General features: G+C 49.2%; 1 protein-coding gene across 1 annotated transcript; it reads left to right on the forward strand.

Annotated features, from left to right (window-relative positions):
- The first annotated feature begins 1567 nt into the window (after positions 1-1567).
- On the forward strand, positions 1568-3078 carry LOC120664509. Its single transcript, XM_039943767.1, has one exon. The coding sequence runs from the start codon at positions 1904-1906 to the stop codon at positions 2834-2836; it is 933 nt and encodes a 310-aa protein (XP_039799701.1). The 5' UTR covers positions 1568-1903; the 3' UTR covers positions 2837-3078.
- Positions 3079-12552: the final 9474 nt, after the last annotated feature.

The following is a 12552-nucleotide window of genomic DNA, read 5'->3' on the forward strand; positions in this document are numbered from 1 at the left end:
GCAGAGATGCATTGCAATCACGATGATCAATTCGAAGATTGTGGTTGTGATCCTGTGCAAAAATTGCCGGTGGCTTCCTCTGTCGTGGTTCTGAACTTCTGAGGGTTGAAAACATGACGATTAGCTTTGGCTAATTGATCATCAATCCTTGTAGACTGCGGTATTCCGCGGAACTCATCATCCTCACAACGGCAATCCACTTTCGATTTGACTCATATATCAGAGACGGCATGCATTACTGATAACTTTGATAACGAGCTCTCTGATCTAGAGCCAGAGTTCTGATCACAGGTGCTGCATGTTTCAGAGCATGTGCTTGTTTCAGGCTTTCAGCACTTCATATGCCTGAATTTTCGTTTCCTTTTCTGATCACAGGTGCTGCATGTTTCAGAGCATGTAATCTTGGCAGTACTGTGTTCAGCTGATTTAAAAAAGATAGTTGTTTCAATATTCAAGGAAACTATGATTCGAATTCAACAAGACTTGTCGTTGGACCACCAATCCATGCCGGGGACTGCTGGACGCCCATGGAGACTGGCCAGGGCCTGCTCAAACGAACTGCAGAAACATCTGCGTCCCCTACTGCTCAGCTCAAACAGACCGGAGTTTCTTTCTCGGTGCGCGCAGGCGTGGTGTACGGCCTCAGCCGCTCGTCGGCGATCACCGCGTCTTACGAAAGGTTACGACCAGGTCGATCGACGTGCCGCGGTTAGCGTTCACCGCCTCTGGTGCAGGACGCCGGGTCGCCGGCGACACGCGTGCAGATTTTCGTCTCGATCGCCGCCGTGGCCGACCGAAGGCCTAAGCGGCGGCTCCTCTCACCGGAGAACTGGTAGGTAGGTCGCGCGGCGGCAGCCGGCCTGTCAGATTTTTTCTTCCGGGTGTTCAGGTAGACAGGTACAGAAGGGACGGAACCCATAAAAAATGAGAGGGCTCTGCTCGTACAAGTGTAAAGAAAAGTTGGGTTGCGATCAGGTTGATTAATACGAAGATCCGGTCGGATGCCTTGTGAACGTCGTGAAATGAAATAAAAAAAATCCTACGGAGGATGAGAGCTAGACGGTGGTTGGATGAACGCATGGCATCGTTTGCGTGGTGGTGGCCAGTGGGTTTGTGTGGTGCTTCCGGGGTGAAAATATCCTAGTGGTCTGAAACTTTTGAGCTTTGAAACTCCTTTTTATTTTGCAGGGCCATGATTAGCTATGGGATTTATATTATCGAACGGCGGGTTTTAGTCACAAACCAGAGATTAAATGCAGTTTCGAGAATTTCTCTCACAAAACTGTGCATTGACTCTGATTTAAGAGAAAGTCTCAGCAGTCAGCACCTGATACGCCTAGCTAGTAGCTCCTCATCTGCACGTGGACAGCTAAGGTTTTATAGGCCTTAGCAGTCAATTTTTGTTGAATAATTTTTTCGCTGAAAGCAATTTGCCAAATTCAGTACAAGTTAAAACAGGTAGATCCACTGTGAAATTGTAAATCTCTCTGCAGATAAGACAAAACTAAGTTGCACACGGAGCCTCCACCCTGCAGTCAGTGTCCCTCAAAATGAGACATTCTAGTAACTCCAAAGCCACAAGTCACCTGAATGCAGATTTGTGCAGTGCAGAACCATTGGGTCCTTACCCCTGAAACCCTGTCTGCCTTGGCCTGGAGCCCTGGCTATTGGACGCGTCCCGGAAAAATCTGTAAAACTGACACCGGACGGCAACCGCACCTAACACAAACCTAATCATTCATTCATTCGGACGCCAAAACGTTTGCCGTTAAATAACCCGCGCCGCTCGCATTATCGTGGCAGCCAGTTCCACGCTCGCTTCGCGCCGTCGGCTCCGCTCCCTTGCTTACAAGCACCGGCAAGGAAAGGCTCGGTCTTTCCCCGGCCGTGCTCCACCACACCAATGGAGGCTCCTCTCCTCCTCCCCGTTTCCACCGCGGCCGCCTCTTCGTCCTCCGTCGACATCGACGACGTCGCCGCCGACGCCGTCCCGGCCCCTCGGGTGGCTTCCTCCTCCCCTTCCACGCAGAGCGTCGTGTTCCGCGTCGTGGCCGTGATCGCCATCGCGTGCGCGTCCCTGTTCGCGCAGCACGAGGCCGCCAAGGGCTTCGGCATCGACGTCGTGAGCGCCGGCGCCCAGCGCGGCGGTGGCGCCGGCCGGCGGTTCGACCTCTTCTTCGTGTCCAACGGCCGCGCCGAGCGCATCCTGCAGTACGCCAGCCGCGGCGTGGAGCGCGCGCTCTTCCCGGACGCGTCGTTCCCGCGCAAGCACGTCCGGCGCGTCACCGTCAAGATGGCCGGGCACAACCTCACCGCGGGCGCCACGGTGGACGCCTCCGCGGCTCCCGGCGAGTACGTCATCTCCCTGAGCCCCGCGCTCGTATCCGGCATTGCCACCGGCACGGCAGCCGCCGACGCCGTGGCCGCTGCGGTGCGCCGCGCCGTGGCGCGCATGTGGCTGTGGGACGGCCGCGGCGCCGCCCCCGCGCGCGTGACCGAGGCCATGGTGGAGTACCTCGCCTCCGCCGCGGCCGGCGACGCCGCGGCCGAGGTGGAGGCGACGCCTCTGTCGTCGTCGTCGGGCGACGGGGGACGCCGGTGCATGTCGGCACGGTTCCTGAGGCACCTCGAGCGGCAGCGCGAGGACTTCGTCGCCCGGCTGAACCGGGCGATGAGGGACCGGTGGAGCGACGCCGCCGTGGACGCGGCGCTCGGCGCGCCGGCCCGCCACGCCTGCGCGGCCTACCGCGCGGCGACATCGTCCTCGACCGGCCAGGACGGACCCCGCCGCCGCCACGCTGCAGCTGACTCCACGTTGTCCAGCGTGGCAGCGTGAGGGCGGTCTGAAGCAAGGGCAGTTCCGGTATTGTACACGCCCATGTGCGCCACGCCCCGGTGCATATTAAAACCGCCATTAGCGGCTAAGCGCGGGGTGGGGCATGGCCGCGGCCCTAATTGTGGCCGGAGGTGAGTGAGTGGTCGCTGTCACACTGTAGTTTCATATGCTGGTGCTTGTAATGATCCTAGTATGGTTTTGTCGTACCAGTGTGATGTGAGCAATAGATTTTTCGTTGCCGACGTGGGTGATCGTGGTTGCTGATAATGATACGAGGAAGGTTCTAGGAATCGTGATTCCTGACCAAACAAAACGCTGGGCCACTGATGCTGGTGGCCCGTTCTATCCATCACTGTCGGTGATGCTAGCGGATGATCCATGGTTCGTGGTTCGCAGGTGATGATCGGGCGTGATATTTTTCCAGCGTAGCAGAAGGGGAAGAAATGGGAGGCCTGTGTGAAGGTTGGGGTCACGTCAGGTGTGATCCCACGGTTCAAATGGAAGGCCTGTGTGAGGTTGGAGCCGCGTCAGGTCAGGTTGCCTCGTTCTTTCTGTGGTAGCAGCTGAATGTTCCATAAAAACACCAAGCAAAACAAGTCGTCCAATTTTGCCCCAAAGAGCAAAGAACACGGGTCCTGTGATGCCGGTCGACGTTGCCTGCGATCAAGCAGAATTCGCACAAATTTCGAACGGTTTGCGTTCTTGCGAGCAAAATGAAACGGTGCTCTGGAATTTCTGCTACACTGCCCGCAGCAACTGATTAGTTCGCCGGCGATCCCTGAATCAAGGGAGGAACAGTGCTGTGATGTGCATCGAGAGGGCGGGCAGGTCAGGTCAGCCTGCTCTGAAAAACTGGGTATCTGTTGCTCTCGCTACCGCGTTTTCCCAAGTTTCTTTGGAGCAACTTGCAGCATTTCTTGAGCCGTCGGCACACTGCGTTCGATGAGTTGTGATCACTGAATGGATCCAAGTCAGGCGCCATGTGGAGTTCTGGATCAGAAAGGAACAGCGACAATAATACAAAAGGAGTACATTATTGACGCCAATCGCCAACCACTGTTCAGTGCAGAGATAAAGCCGTATTATTGGTAGATTAGCGCCGAAACGAAGCGAGACAACATTGTACAATAAACTAGGTAGGGAGATGGATGCTAGTGTAGTGTGGCCCCAGAAAGGGTTCCTGTTCATCCCGCTGGAAAATTCATGCACCATGAGCGTGACTGCTTCCGATGGACTCAGCTGCTCCGCTTCTTCAGAAACGAATGCTGAACTTGTCGCTCCGTCCTTCCACATCTGATATGCGCCTTTTTATTTTCAAAAAAAAATATATGCTCCCCTTTTTTCTTTCTATGAATGTTGATGTGCGTCGTAATCTGAAGAACATGGAATTTTGCAGCCCTCGTCGTCAACTCTCTGAACACTGAACTAAGTGGTGGCTCGGATAGCCCCTGCCGTTGAAAATGTTGCTTGTGTTTTTCCCCTGTTTGTTAGTCTCTTTTCCTTTGCTAATGCCATGGCTGTACATTTGTTTTTTTTGATAAAATGGTTGTAAAATTTTGCCCTTGAGCCATTGGCAAAAATTTTGGCTTTTTTTAGGGGAAGGGGAGAATGGTATGCATGAGACCATGCAATTTGCAGCTTGTATTCTGCTCATGTGAGCTGTTCTTGCTCGTTTCCTTCTCCCTTTTCTTTCTCAGTTTCTTGCACGGCAACTTGCGTTTCTTGTACCCTCAGGCCACACCGCACTCCACTGGAAACGGAATACATGCATGTGGTCAACTGCTGCAACCATGTCATACGCACACCATCTGTAGAAAAAAATAAAAAAGAACAGCAATAATACAAGCACACAGAAGGACATCATTGGAGCAAAATACAGTATATTATTCGTGAGAGATGCAGAGAAGATTCAATCAACACAAAAATAATCCCAAACAAGGAGGAGGTGTGCAAGGAATTAGGAATATGAAGGCTTTGAATGATGAGGTGAAGAAAAACTGAAAAAGCGCGCCACTTGAGCCCGCTTGTCAAATTCAGGTTCCTGTTCTTTCTACCCAATAATGCCGAGTGTCGCCGTTGACTGTAGTTCGTAGAATTTTTTCAGACCTGGACGCGAAACCTCTGAAAACTGCTTGTAAGCGGCTGTGAGCCGCGTAAAAACTGCCGTGCGCTTTAACTCCTCGGTCAATGTTGTTGCCCTGGCTGCCACGCAAAAAGTTCTTGGCTGAGGATGCTTGAGCAAAGTAGCAAACAATCATGTCACCGGAGCATCCAATGGGTTTCTCACCGCAGCACATGTTGTAGGGGGGGTCCCAAGTGTCAAGCACGCTGTCAATCAGCAGCTGAACTAGTGGCTGTGTGTGCTGATGCTGGAGTTGCTGGGTCCTTGAGGCCGGGTAAGCTCCCATTGGTGTCTGTCATGTGGCGGCCAGCCAAACTCTGCAGTCTTGTCCTGGAACCAACATCACCTGTATGCAGATTCTGATTCAGGGGTTGCCAGTAGTTTCCAAGAACCAGCAGTTGTCGACTTCTCGTGTCGCGTTTTTAAAACTACAATCTTTGCTTCGCTGTATGGGCCTGTATTTCTGTTCCTTTTTTTTTCGAACAAAACTGCATGGGTATCAACATGAGTAAGAATGTGAATCATTTGCTTGGATCAAGCGGAGTAGGAACAGTATGAATTATTGGCTTCGGCCTTCAGTTATAAAGAAGCTGACAGGTGCTGGATTCAAGTTTTTTTTTCAACAACCGGATTGAAGTTTCTGAACCGATCGGAGGTAGGGTCTGATCGAAGAACAGTGGCCCTTCACACTCATTCTTCTTCATGAGAGTAAAAAAAAGCGCTATCCTTTTTCTCCCGGAAGCGTGTCACACCCCACCAGAGTGCACCAACGCCTGGAGGAAGCGACGCCCTGAGTACGTCTTCGTCGCCTGTTGCCGGTTGAGTAACAGAGCCTCTGTAAAGTGGGTCTGAGGCCAGCGTGTGAGTCGGATACTTAACCCGTGTAACAGACTTGAAAGACAAGAAAGAAAATTACTCTGTAATGGAAACTCGGTCGAGGATCTGTCCTCGTTCCGCTTGATCCCCCTGTGTTTCGCTGTGATTATCTCACGCCGACTTGATCAATCGGCAACATGGTTACAGTGGTATCAGATTCAGGCTATCCCCGGCGCGATTCTGCTTGATTCGTCACCTTATCCCCCAGTCCGGTCCGCCGCCACAGCGACTGTGACTCGCCCCGCCGTGAATCGCTCCGATTCCGGCGTCCCCGTCCCGTCCACCGACTCCCAGTCGGCGACGACCACCGCCACCCGACGGTTAGCTGTTCTAGCGCCGTCGGCCACAGATCCAGTTCCGGCGCCGCTTAGGTTTAGTTGGGGACTCGGGATTTCGTGTTGTGGTGTTCTTCGTCAAGCTCAAGCGCATCTCCATTTCGCGGACAAGGTTTTCGACGAATTCCACCACGGCGCCTCCAAAGCCTTCCGCTTAGACCCAATTCATCCTCGACGCGATGGAGTCCTTCTCTCAGTGCGAGAATTCTCACTGGGATCAGATGACAGAGAGCATCGATTTGTTGTTCGCCCGAGTCGGCAACATCAAGCGGGTCCAATCCCAGATGTCTGCGCAGATCGACTTGAGTGCTCAAATCATGGACCAGGTGTTACGGGATCAGATTACTCTGGCCAAGCAGTTGGAGACTACAGGTCAGACTGTTTCGCGTCTCGCCCAACGGTTCCCTACCACCGATTCTGGTCCCACTCGTCCTCCATTTCAACCATCCATGAATGCATCTGGTTCTGGTGAGCCGCCTTTTCCCCACTCTTCCTCGGGTTACAATTGTTCTGGTCGTGATTCGTCTGCACTGCCTTGTCATGCCGTTCCTAAAATGGCTTTTCCACAATTTACTGGTGAAAATCCTAGAATCTGGAAGGATAAATGTCTTGATTATTTTCACATCTTTAACATACCTGAGTCTATGTGGGTTACATCTGCATCCATGAACATGGATGCCAACGCTGCCAAGTGGTTACAAGTGTATAAACTGAAACATGGTTTGGGTACTTGGTCGGAATTCATGGCTGCTGTGGAAGATCAATTTGGTTCATATACATATCGTGACTCTATTTCCGATTTGATCGCTCTAGAACAGGAGGGTTCTCTGGATGAGTATATCTCTGCTTTCACTGATCTCCAGTATCAGGCCTCGATGCACAACACTGGCCTCGATGAGGTCTTCTTTGTTACTCATTTTATCAAAGGTCTAAAGTCAGAAGTACGTGTGACTGTTCAGTCTATGGCACCTAAGACAGTTAAAAAGGCCATCATGCTAGCTAAGATTCAGAGTCAGTTGGGCGAGGAGAGGAAATTTCGTCCACCCAAGTTTTCCACTTCTTCCAGATCTTCTGTCATTACAACCAAGTCATACACTCGCTCATCTGCTTCCTCTACTAATCCATTATGGAAGGAACGGCAGCTACGAGATTATCGCAAGGCAAACGGGTTGTGCATGTATTGTGGTGACAAATATGATAAAGCCCATGCAGCCTCTTGTGCTAAACGTCCTCAACAACATCTGAATGCTTTGGCTATCAATGATCTTGATCAAACACTTTCTGAAGAAGTTCTGACGCAGTTAGCTGTTGAAGATTCTTTGCAAGAGCAGTTTGAGCACCTGTCTCTGAATGCGTTAGCTGGGACATCTCAAGGGGAAGTGTTGCAGTTGAGAGCTTTAGTTCAAAACAAAGTTCTCCTGATGTTACTGGACAGTGGCAGCTCACACAGTTTCATCAATCAGTCTTTTGTGCAACTGTTGAACATTCCAATAGTTTCTTCTCCATCCAGAGCTGTCAAATTACCTAATGGTCAGATTCTTTATACTGATAAAGTGGTTCCAACTCTAGAATGGTGGTGCCAGGGTCATACTATCACAACTGAGATGCAAGTACTGGATCTTGGAGCATATGATGCCATTTTGGGTTATGATTGGCTCAAGCAAAACAGTCCTATGACTTGTAATTGGTCAGAACATTCTGTTGAATTTGCCCATCAAGGTCAACTTGTCAAACTGCAAGGTGTTCACCCTAAACTTCTATCTCTTGCTGCAGTATCAGCTGAGAGTGTTCTTAAGTGGCATCAGGGTAATGATGTGTGGGCCATGGCTGCACTACAGATTGGTGATTCCACTCCTACTTCTTCCACTTTTCCTGAACTTACAGCTTTATTACATTAATTTGCTGATGTGTTTCAAAAACCCACACAATTACCACCTCATAGAACCTATGACCACACCATCCCCCTTTTCCCTGATGCTATCCCAGTTAACTCCAGGCCTTATAGATACTCTCCCCACCATAAAGATGAAATTGAAAGGCAAATCAAAGAATTGTTGGCTGCTGGTTTCATCACTCATAGCAACAGTCCTTTTGCTTCACCAGTCTTATTGGTTCAAAAAAAGGATGGTAGTTGGCGATTTTGTGTACACTATAGAAAATTGAATGGTCTGACTATTAAGAACAGATTTCCATTGCCTATCATTGAGGAGATTTTGGATGAACTATTTGGTTCTAAGTTTTTCACTAAACTGGACATGACCTCGGGTTATCATCAAATCAGAATGTTACAAAGTGATGAGCACAAGACAGCTTTTAAAACACACTATGGCCATTTTCAGTTCAGGGTGATGCCATTTGGTCTTACAAATGCACATGCAACATTTCAATGCATAGTGAATGAAGTTTTGCAGCCTTTTCTTCGAAAATTTGTCCTGATCTTTTTAGATGACATTCTCATCTACAGCAAATCTTTGGCTGATCATGTCTTCCACTTAAGGGCAGTTCTCACTCAATTAAGGCACAATCAGTTCTTTCTCAAGGCCACCAAGTGTTCTTTTGCACAATCTCAAATTGAGTATCTAGGTCACATTATTTCTTCTCAAGGGGTGGCTACTGATCCTTCCAAGACAACTGCCATGTTGAACTGGTCGGTTCCTACTACTCCTACTGAACTCAGGGGATTTCTAGGATTAACTGGTTACTACAGGCATTTTGTGCATTATTATGGTATTATTGCCAAGCCATTAACTAATTTTCTCAAGAAGAAGCAGTTTCAGTGGAACTCTGAAGCTACCACAGCCTTTGAAGCTTTGAAACTGGCAATGACCACCACACCAGTGTTGGCTCTTCCTAATTTTTCAGCTCCTTTCATTGTGGAGACAGATGCTTGTGCCACAGGTGTGGGTGCAGTACTTATGCAAGACAGTAAACCCATTGCATTTCTGAGTAAAACTTTGGGTCCTACTCATCAACATTTATCTATTTATGAAAAAGAGTTCCTTTCTCTGATAATGGCACTTGAAAAGTGGAGACCTTATCTACAACATCAAGAATTTATTATTAGAACTGACCATAAGAGCCTGGCCTGTTTAACTGAGCAAAACCTCCAGTCTGACTTACAAAGGAAAGCCATGACCAGATTAATGGGTCTCCATTTCAAGGTAGTCTACAGGAAAGGCAAGGAAAATGTAGCTGCTGATGCTCTTTCTCGAGTTGGTCACTTGATGGCTCTTCAGTCAGTTTCTATGCCCACACCCAAATGGCTGCAAGAGGTACTTAATTCTTACCATACAGATCTAGTGGCACATAACTTACTTCAGTCTTTGGCTGTACAATCTCCTGATGCTAATGGTTATTCCCTGGATAATGGTCTGATCAAATACAAGAATCATGTTTGGGTGGGCAACAACTCTGCATTGAAAACTAAAGTGATTGCTGCACTTCATGCTAGCCCTATTGGAGGTCACTCTGGGATACAAGCAACCTATTACAAAGTCAAGCATCTCTTTCACTGGAAAGGCCTGAAAACATATGTGGAAAATTTTGTGCAGCAATGTTCTGTTTGTCAACAAGCTAAATATGAACATATCCATCCTCCTGGTTTGCTTCAACCTCTACCAATTCCAGAAGGTGCCTGGCAAGATATTTCTCTGGATTTCATTGAAGGTCTGCCTGTCTCTGGAGGTTGCAATGTGATTTTGGTTGTAGTGGACAGATTTACAAAGTATGCTCATTTCCTGCCTCTCAAACATCCCTTTACTGCAGGACAAGTGGCCAAATTGCTTTTAGATTCAGTGGTTAAATTACATGGTGTACCCAGGACCATGGTTTATGATAGGGACAGAGTGTTTCTCAGCAGTGTATGGCAGGATCTGTTCACCCAACTGGGCACTAAGCTGTTACACAGTACTGCTTATCATCCACAAACGGATGGTCAGACTGAGCGGGTAAATCAATGTTTGGAAATGTACTTAAGGTGTTCTATCCAACAATCACCACAAAAATGGAAAGCCTGGCTTCCCCTAGCTGAACTTTGGTACAACTCGTCGTTCCACTCTTCTTTTGGTTGTTCCCCTTTCAAGGCTCTTTTATGGCTGTGAACCTAATCTGGGGCTGATCACAGTCAGTGGAGATTCTTCTTCCATTGAAGCTACGGTCACTGAGTTGTTGCAAGACCGAGAAGCTCATGTTGCTTTGTTGAAACAACAGCTGATCACTGCCCAGAATAGAATGAAAATGCAAGCTGACAAAAACAGAACACCCCGATCGTTTCTGGTGGGTGATAAGGTGCTTCTCAAACTTCAGCCGTATGCTCAATCCTCGGTAGCCAATCGCCTTTACCCAAAACTAGCATACAAGTTCTTTGGGCCTTTTGAGATTCCGGAGACAGTGGAGACTGCTGCTTACAAACTGTCGTTACCGTTGGATAGCAAGATCCACAATGTGTTTCATGTTTCACAACTGAAACCGTTTCTTCCTGACCATTCACCTGTTTTCTCTGACATTTCTACTTTGGTCGACCTTTCTGCTCATGACACAGCTCCTGAATGCATTTTGGATCGCCGTCTCGTCAAGAAGGGAAACACTGCTGTTCCACAAGTGCTAATCAAGTGGTCCAAGATACCGGCTTCCTCGGCAACCTGGGAAGATTACTACGTCGTCAAAGAGCGGTTCCCATCTGCATCGGCTTGGGGACAAGCCGCATCTCAAGGGGGGGGGGGAGCTGTCACACCCCACCAGAGTGCGCCAACGCCTGGAGGAAGCGACGCCCTGAGTACGTCTTCGTCGCCTGTTGCCGGTTGAGTAACAGAGCCTCTGTAAAGTGGGCCTGAGGCCAGCATGTGAGTCGGGTACTTAACCCGTGTAACAGACCTGAAAGACAAGAAAGAAAATTACTCTGTAATGGAAACTCGGTCGAGGATCTGTCCTCGTTCTGCTCGATCCCCCTGTGTTTTGCTGTGATTGTCTCACGCCGACTTGATCAATCGGCTACGGGGTTACAAAGCGGGGATGGCCACTGGTTGTTGCAACTACTGGTCTGAACTTGATAATGCATGAGGCAATGGTGCAGACTGCAGAGAAGCGAGCTGCTTCCTTTGCAGGGCCGATCGATGCCGAACTCCTGTCGCGGTCACCGGCGACGCGCCAAGATTTCTGCTCAGCTGGACCTGACGGATTGAGGCTGGGTGACTGAACTCCAGCTTTGCTGTCGATCGAGTGACGGCTTTGAGTATAGCTGCCGGCCACTTACTACTTTGCACTGCTTTGGTTTGCAGCCGCATTTCCGTGGATTTGTAACTTTTTTTTTGAACGAACAATTGCTGTCTGTCATGGATGGAACTAGCAGGGTATGGGCATCGTGTCAATCACTTGAACAAGTGGCCGGCTTGGGATCATCAGCTCCAACAGTTGCTGTCAGGTTCGCCCTCAACTTGTCCTGCAGCCCTGTCCTGGGACCGGACGGCGTGGCCGTGGCTCTCGTGGATGATGCAAACAGAATTACTAGTATATTGGCCTTATCTCCTTCTCCGCGTGGATGATCTGATCGATGAGCTGCCTTGATCTAAAGTGATGGAAGTTGTCTGCAGTTTCCTGAATTGGTTGGAGACTAGGGTCGATATGATTTTTTTTTGAGAAAACCGAGATTATATTTCACATAAATTTCTAGTAGTTTACATCTCAAAACTTACAAAGATAATTCTGAAAGTAAAACAAATTACATCCAAATCTTTGCAAGTTTCTCCCGATCGTCTTTCCATCGCTAACGGTCGAAGCTGCCAATCGTGAAGCCGACCACCTCTCCGATGAAAAAACATCAGAAATTTTTATTTGCACCATAAGCAGCACATCGGGAACACCAACATGCCTTGTGATCGCTGAACGAACAAGCCGACTCACATCGCCGGTGTATAAAGGATCTGGGGCCTCAATCACCAACAACCCGGGCACGTTGGACGACGAGTCGCCCAGACGAGGAAGCAAACCACCAGAAGTGGTAGGAGATGAAAACCAACCCGATTTCCCAGCGAGTCGGTAGGAAAAAAAGGTGCACCAATGGAACGGACGTCGCCATGACCACCAAAGAGGAAGAAAAAACTCCTCTGACCTCTCGTAGCTATGTCGCTGGCATCAAGGCCGATGAGGCTGCTAAAAGTATGGGCACACCCGGCAACAAGAAATCCACAGAGGATTAATTGGAGCACCAACGCATGAAAAAAACCAACGAAAAGCTCGCCGGTGCTGAATCCTCTGACTAAAACACCGAATCTGTGCTCCACACTCTCATGAACCAACATCAGACACCCAACACCATCGACAACTATGCCACTAGAGCATCCAAGGAGGAAACAAAATATCCCTGATAAAGATCCCTCCAACCCTAC

Source organism: Panicum virgatum, chromosome 3N (genome assembly GCF_016808335.1).
Source record: "Panicum virgatum strain AP13 chromosome 3N, P.virgatum_v5, whole genome shotgun sequence".
Taxonomy (NCBI): Eukaryota; Viridiplantae; Streptophyta; class Magnoliopsida; order Poales; family Poaceae; genus Panicum; species Panicum virgatum.